Raw genomic sequence first — 6,788 nt, forward strand, 5'->3', positions numbered from 1 at the left:
AACGTATTGGAACTGATTACACTTACACAGTTGGCAATACATTGTTCATGTAGAAAATGTATAGCATTTATTTGACATCATTGCCTGATAATGATCTCAGTTTAAACTAAACAATACCACACTGAAATGTTAAGTATGAATGCTAACGTGGATACAAGTATGTTGCCGCCTGGACACTTCCGTCCTCTTCTCAATGTCCATTTCAAACGCTGTAATTATTTATTCCACATTGCACAGTATTCTCCGGTCCAGCCTCATTTCACCAGTTCCACTTTCATGGCTCAGGAAACTGACACGTGATATTCCCTCCCCCACAAGCCAACTCAAACGTGGGTCACAACACAAACAGGACGATGGTCCTTATAGGTAACTAGAATCCCTCTGGTCCTCACGCATCAGTGCCTGTGGGGGACAAGGAAAGTACATGCTGTGTTCACTGGACACAGTATCTTCCAGTTCACAACCAGAAGAGCCACGACAAGTGACACTCATTTGCTGTTTAGAACGTCATCCTGTTTGCTCCATATGTTTACCTGTCAGGAAGATACAAACAGGGGTTTATATATCATGGACACATCTAGTGTAGACAGATAGTTCTGATGTTGCGATTAAGAGTTACCAGTGCAGCTTGTGCCTTCTGAACAGCTGTGTCCAGCATTGTCTGGTCGCTGATCATCTCCCGGATGGTCTCAGGGTCCACCTCCAGAAGCATGCCTGAACAAGCACAGGACAGCCAGGAAGAGGATGTTAAGTACATAAAAAAGTATTCACTAGAGTTGAAACCAGAACCATGTAAAGCCATGCAAAAGAAACAATATATACATAAGTACATCCTCTGACACTTGAACTGATGTTACCGTCAATAAAGACATCTCCTGCCAGTTATCATGGTTCACACACTAGGTGTATGAACACTAGCCCATCATAAGTAGGAATGCCAAGTGAGTACCAGTGATGTCATTAGCGTGTGCCGCATCAATCTTCTCCACCAGGGAGAACAGCTTCTCTCCCAGCCTGTCGATGTCATCGGCATCCGACGAGTCACTCACGTCCATCCCGTCTCCCTTCTGCCTGAAACAGTGCATGAACAAAATCACCACTTGACCTATGTAATAACTTCTATATATAATAACTGGTTTCCCGGAATACTAATATGGAAAATTAGTCAATATGAAACGGTGACCGGCAAAGAAACTAAGTGACACAATGGAATTTCTCTAAGGTACTGTAGAATTAATAATTTCCTGGCGATAATGCATGACTGTGTTGAACTCCTGATGTTGGCATATGATAACGTTGATGCACAATTTTCTGAGTGATGATGTACTGCATTAAAGGTGCTAAGCTGATTGAGAGATCACCCTAATAGGCTCCAGGAGTTAAAATATGATAACACAGAGGTGCTAGCCGGTAATAAAGGAGGAGGATTATGTCACTCACTCCTGCAGAGTCTTCATGGCCAGGTTGACCTGCTCTTCCAGGAGGGAGGGCTCCGACAGGAGGGCCAACACGGCCTCCTTGTGTTGCTCCAGCAACATCCCTGCACACAGGGGCACATGAGATGTCCTGTTCTCCATCGTGACATCCATCCACACAGTAATACATGCTACGTCAAATCAGGATATTCTTAAACAGTTATGCTGCATCACTCTACATCATGACATCTGTGTATGCTAATTGCCTTTCTGTACACAGTTTTATGCAATGGTTATCCAATTGTCAGAAATGATTAGTTGGACTGATTCTCCAGGGGATTTATTGAGTCATTGCACTCGCATTGCATACCAGTGATTTTTTGTGTTTGGCCAGTGTTGTAAATATCCACTAGCTCAAATAGCTGTTCTCCCAGCGAGTCCGAGGACGCGGACACCTCGTCATCATCTTTAGACGCCTCCTTCCTGCTTGAAACAGACAGAGAGAAACAATGATATAAGAAGTGAAAGAAGAACCAAGATCCCGTCCCAGATCGAATGCATACATAATGTTCCATTTCATTTAACACGGTTCAACAGCACATTCTGTGAGTGAGACAGTATGAAAACAATCGGTTGTTAATCACGTGACCGCTGTGAAACTGGATGGAGTCTCTGACCTGGTTCCCTGGGGAAGCTGCAATGCTCTCAATGCTTTCTCAAGAGCTCCTGTCAGCATAGCCTCATCCTGTAGCATCTGGCTGAGCACAGGACCAGGAAGCTCCAGCAACATGCCTGCAACCAAACACCACAACCTAAAGCTGTCAGTCTGTGTGGTTTCTGTCTGGTTTCCTTTGGGGTGACTGACTGGCTACATTCACATCATAAGACCACTTAAGTGGCAGAGGTAGATGTTGACTGCAAATGCATCGTTTTAGTGTATCGTCCATTCTTTTGGCTGTGTGACGTCCAGAGTGATTTGCCTCTTCAGTCACCTCCTCACCTGTGAGCTTCCCTGCCATCTCTGCGTGTCTGTGGTAAATCAAATCATACAGCTGTTCACCAAGAACTTCAAGATCATCCCCTTCGTCCATGGTCGGCTCTTCTACCGCAGCATCCTCTCCAGACAAGTGCAAGTAATGATGTGTACAGCGCGGAAAGGCACTCAAACATTTAGAGCTTCTTTAATTTCTTGCAGCAATACAGCTGTATGGGCGTGGTTGCACAAGTTCTTCCGATATCAGTTTCTATATATTTGTATTTGTATTAATGGTATTTTAGCTCTACCTTAGATAGAACAGCAGGTTACAGACATGTAAACAGAAGGACGCAGGATGATCACGACAAGCAATGACGTGCTACAGCTACAGAGCGTAATATGGTTGTGTTCTTCCGAAGTGAAGCTGATAAATAGTGCACAACGTAAATGCTTATTTCAAATAGAATTTATTGATAAAATTAATATAATACTAACAAAGTATACCAAAACAGACATATTATTTAAAAAGATGTTGCTCTGTTATTTACAAGTTACAAAACTATTTTTTTTAAGCGCAGGGATCTGTGAAATAGTCACTGTAAACCGGCTTCCGCCCTTTTCTATCCTCTTCCTCCGCTGAAAGGTAACGTGGTCGAGCCTTGTGCTAGACCTTCGAAAATTAAAATTGAGAATTTACACGTTTTGGTCACATCTAGTTAAGTCAACATATACCATATTAATAAAGCTTATCCTTGTGCATCATGTATAGTAATTTACCCAATGTTTTGAGTCTGTAATTAAGTGTATTGAAGACCAATGCTTACCAACTTTAGGCCTCTGTCATTACCGAAGACTTGCTTCTGTAGCGGGGTCTGTACTTGGGTTTAGTTCAGAATGGGTTGCCCTGCAACCAAGTGGCTGTCCAACTGCTTTTTATATAATCATGTAATAATGCTTCTGTTATAACCACCTTTAAGACAGGGATAAGAATCCATTTTTACTTCAATGGCTAAAAACACCCTTTTTTTTTTAGCTAGCTTGCTTGCTAACGTTGCAGGTACGCTAACCTAGCTAGAGCTAACTGGCCAGCCGAATTTAAATTAAATCTAGCTAGCTTGGTTTCTTCTGTAAATTACGCTTTCGTATTTAGCAGCACGTATTTGTTGTAGAGATGGGCCTACATATCATGGTTGCCCCAGTGGTCTGCCACTGGTGTGTGTACTGACACGTTCTCGTGTTCCTTCCAGGTTTGCCAACATGTCTGCTCATCTGCAGTGGATGGTCATCAGGAACTGCTCCAGCTTCCTCATCAAGAGGAACGGACAGACCTACAGTACCGTGAGTACAGTACTACAATGTTGCTTCTGACTGCCTCAAGAGCCGGACGACCATGTTATAGGCTGCATGGAAAATCACAAAATAACTTAAGCTTGTAATAGGAACCCACGTCAGCAAATGTATGAGTTTGTTGCCTCGAATTGATCCAAATATAAAAGTAAAGTTCGCACTGATTCAGAGGGGTGTAAATGGCCCTCATCTGAGTGATAAGTGAAGTGCTGATGCGTTCTGGACTGTGTATGATGCCGTCATCTCATGGTCTCCAGGAGCCCAACAACCTGAAGTCCAAGAACTCGTTCCGCTTCAATGGGCTGGTGCACAGGAAGACAGTGGGCGTGCAGCCTGCCGCTGACGGCAAGGGTGTGGTGGTGGTGCTGAAGAAGCGTGCAGGTAAACAGGAGCGTCCCCTAAACCCTGTAACAGTGTTTACTGTTATGCTGTCATTGTAGGGGTCAATATGATCAGATTATCACTTATTTTGTGTGATTTTAGCTAGAAGAGCTACATGAATATAATGGCTGTAGTAATTTGTATTTTGCCACAGATTGTCACAGTTGGGCTTGGGTCAATATCCATTAAGCAAAGTGTATAGTGCTGTTATCCTCAAATCTTTTAATTGATTTCCCTCAGGTCAACGTAAACCTGTCAGCTCGTACGAGAAGATCACTATCAACAAGAACTCCCGTGCCACCCTGAGCAGCCTCAGGCACATCATTCGCAAGAACAACTACAGGAAGGACCTGCGCATGGTGAGCTCTCACTTCCTGTCCTTTCCTCCAGGTCCAAAGTGTTGTTCATTTCTCATTTTGGTACAGTTTGAGCAAGGATGAAGGCCGTGCAGAGCAGCATACCGCAGGCCGTGACGCACTGAGCATTGCGACTCATCCGATTGCTCCTCATTGGGTGGCTCCTAACCTTTTAGTTTAAAAAAATGCAAACTAAAACGCTGAGTGAAAATGAACCGTCTGCTGACTGGAGTGCTTTGTTTCGTTCCACCAGGCCGCCCTGCGTCGCGCCAGTGCCATCCTGAAGAGCCAGAAGCCTGTGGTGGTCAAGAAGAAGCGTTCCAGGGCTACCAAGACCGCATAAACAGATGGATGATAAATAAAAAAGTTTTCGGTGTAAAAAAAACATTTGCCTTGCGTTTTGAATGTCTTGTCAACTGACGGTCAAAGAAACTAAAGTCTTTTATTGTAGTTATACCATATCAATCTTTTCATTCTGGACTATGGTGTTCAACTCTGGTCCTCAGGGCCCACCTCCCTGCTTCCATGCACCTGATTAAAAATGAATGGGTCATACATCTAAAACAGGATAGTGGACCCTGAAGACCGCTGCTGTAATTAATTGTATTGGGTGTGACAGTAAGCAACACTTGACAACAGATTTTCTTGGAAGTTTTACCATTTACTTTTTTAGTATGTTTCAGGTGCATTGCTGATAAATCCAGCAGGTTGAAGGAATGATTCACGGGTCAGCAGGCTGTCATTCTCTTGCAGGTGTACACCCCAATCACCTTATGCAAGTCTCCACTCATCCCTTGTATTTAATTGTAGTCAAAGATGGCTGGTCCTCTGCTGACCTAAGTATCCTGACTGTCGTTTCCACATTCTCTCATAAGACCGGAACAGTCAATTGTGTCAATGAAAGCAAATTGAAGACTCAGTAGTTCTTAGCCCCAATTATATTAGATGTCACAAGTATGTGTGTGCCCCATGAGACATTAGGCCATGTTTGGCTGTTGGCTTAAAGAGAATAAATGACAGGTGGCTGAGCGGTGAGGGAGTCGGGCTAGTAATCCGAAGGTCGCCAGTTCGATTCCCGGTCATGCCAACTGACGTTGTGTCCTTGTGCAAGGCACTTCACCCTACTTGCTTCGGGGGAATGTCCCTGTACTTACTGTAAGTCGCTCTGGATAAGAGCGTCTGCTAAATGTAAATGACAGGTCAAGGTTTATTAAAAAAAACTAATAAAAAAACTTTTACTCTGAAAACAACTTTCAAGAACTCAAACACAATAGGAAGGTTAAATGTATACTAGAGTGCTGTTTAATGTAATTGTCTCAACAATGGTGAACAGGCTGATCTGGCTGACAGGGAACCTAGTTTGTTTGGGCTGACCTACTTGTGCCATGCTAGAACGTTCTAACCTTATCAAATTGATCGTTGCCGTTTGCCTTTTTTCCTTTTTGTTTATTCTTGAATGTGAGACCAGTCTGCACGTCATCTCATTAGAATTTCCCTTCAGGGATAAAGTTCTACGTAGCTCTATTACCATGACCAAGTTCACTGCCTGTTCAGCAGCATCATTTGAATGGCAATTTTCTTTAAAACAGCAGGCATAAGAAAATGCTTGTAAACACTTTCCTAAATATGAAACAGTTCTTCCAGCCTCTATCCCCCCCACTCTATATCTTCTATGTATCCATCCTGTGTTAGTGATCTGTCCTCCCCAGGCTGTGCCCTCTACCTTGATCCCATCCACCCAGATGTGGGTCCAGTCTTTCCCCTGCAGAACGATCGCTGCCCAGCGTGTGACAAATGGGCTGCTCCTAATTAAAAATCAAAAGGGTGTGTGTCCCCACATATTGATCGCTCCTACTGCCTCCCTACGAACAGAAAAGTCATGATAGTGAAATGATGAAAGAAGTGCGTCTTCTCTGGGGATCCAATGTTATGGAGACATAAATGGGAATGTGAACTGTGGTTTAAAAGCCTAAAGAAGAGTTTTTATCCTGCTGGATTAGAGACATCTGTTAATGGGGTCTGGGTCGTTGCCTGCCCGTCACTAGGGCTGCCCAGCTGAGTGGAAACAGGATTGATCTGCCTGAAAGTAGCTCACTGACAGCTTTCTACCTCCGGCTGAGGGGGAGAGGATGTGGAGGGAGGGGTGGGTGGGGGAGGGTTATAAGCCACCTCCCATATTTCCTAACTAATAAAATGTATCTGAACCAAGGGGGTCATTCCACTGATGGACCACAGCTCCTGCCCAGGAAGACTTAAGACGTAATTGGATTTCTTTTTTCCCCTCTCTGAGAAGGATGATGAGGTTCAGGTGGT

At 43.9% G+C, this 6,788-nt stretch overlaps 2 protein-coding genes across 4 annotated transcripts; one reads left to right on the forward strand and one right to left on the reverse strand.

The window, feature by feature from the left end:
* Window positions 1-16: 16 nt before the first annotated feature.
* LOC136955938 (uncharacterized) lies at window positions 17-3,254 on the reverse strand. Of its 3 annotated transcripts, none has more exons than XM_067249709.1 (7): window positions 3,216-3,254; window positions 2,093-2,207; window positions 1,786-1,898; window positions 1,441-1,540; window positions 950-1,071; window positions 620-714; window positions 17-533 (listed from the first exon to the last, which is right to left on the reverse strand). In XM_067249709.1, the coding sequence occupies exons 2-7, from the start codon at window positions 2,203-2,205 to the stop codon at window positions 489-491; spliced, it is 588 nt and encodes a 195-aa protein (XP_067105810.1). In that variant the 5' UTR covers window positions 2,206-2,207; window positions 3,216-3,254; the 3' UTR covers window positions 17-488. The 3 variants fall into 3 exon arrangements, with proteins under 3 accessions (XP_067105810.1, XP_067105809.1, XP_067105808.1); XM_067249708.1 differs by lacking the exon at window positions 3,216-3,254 and adding an exon at window positions 2,416-2,739 and having other exon boundaries at window positions 17-402; XM_067249707.1 differs by lacking the exon at window positions 3,216-3,254 and adding an exon at window positions 2,416-2,739.
* Window positions 3,255-3,638: 384 nt separating this feature from the next.
* On the forward strand, window positions 3,639-4,860 carry rpl28 (ribosomal protein L28). Its single transcript, XM_067249710.1, has 4 exons — window positions 3,639-3,729; window positions 3,996-4,119; window positions 4,360-4,478; window positions 4,729-4,860. The coding sequence occupies exons 1-4, from the start codon at window positions 3,649-3,651 to the stop codon at window positions 4,816-4,818; spliced, it is 414 nt and encodes a 137-aa protein (XP_067105811.1). The 5' UTR covers window positions 3,639-3,648; the 3' UTR covers window positions 4,819-4,860.
* The last annotated feature ends 1,928 nt before the right edge of the window (window positions 4,861-6,788 follow it).

This window comes from Osmerus mordax, chromosome 14 (genome assembly GCF_038355195.1).
Source record: "Osmerus mordax isolate fOsmMor3 chromosome 14, fOsmMor3.pri, whole genome shotgun sequence".
Taxonomy (NCBI): domain Eukaryota; kingdom Metazoa; phylum Chordata; class Actinopteri; order Osmeriformes; family Osmeridae; genus Osmerus; species Osmerus mordax.

What these genes read in the sequence shown, in the direction of transcription:
- LOC136955938 (XM_067249707.1), bottom strand. Translation starts at nt 2,506, where the DNA reads ATGGACGAAGGGGATGATCTTGAAGTTCTTGGTGAACAGCTGTATGAT. An exon ending in GATGGCAGGGAAGCTCACAG is followed by an intron (nt 2,208 to 2,415) that starts GTGAGGAGGTGA and finishes GTTTGGTTGCAG; the next exon opens with GCATGTTGCTGGAGCTTCCT. An exon ending in AGAAGGCACAAGCTGCACTG is followed by an intron (nt 534 to 619) that starts GTAACTCTTAAT and finishes TCTTCCTGACAG; the next exon opens with GTAAACATATGGAGCAAACA.
- rpl28 (XM_067249710.1), top strand. Translation starts at nt 3,649, where the DNA reads ATGTCTGCTCATCTGCAGTGGATGGTCATCAGGAACTGCTCCAGCTTC. An exon ending in GGTGCTGAAGAAGCGTGCAG is followed by an intron (nt 4,120 to 4,359) that starts GTAAACAGGAGC and finishes GATTTCCCTCAG; the next exon opens with GTCAACGTAAACCTGTCAGC. An exon ending in ACAGGAAGGACCTGCGCATG is followed by an intron (nt 4,479 to 4,728) that starts GTGAGCTCTCAC and finishes TCGTTCCACCAG; the next exon opens with GCCGCCCTGCGTCGCGCCAG.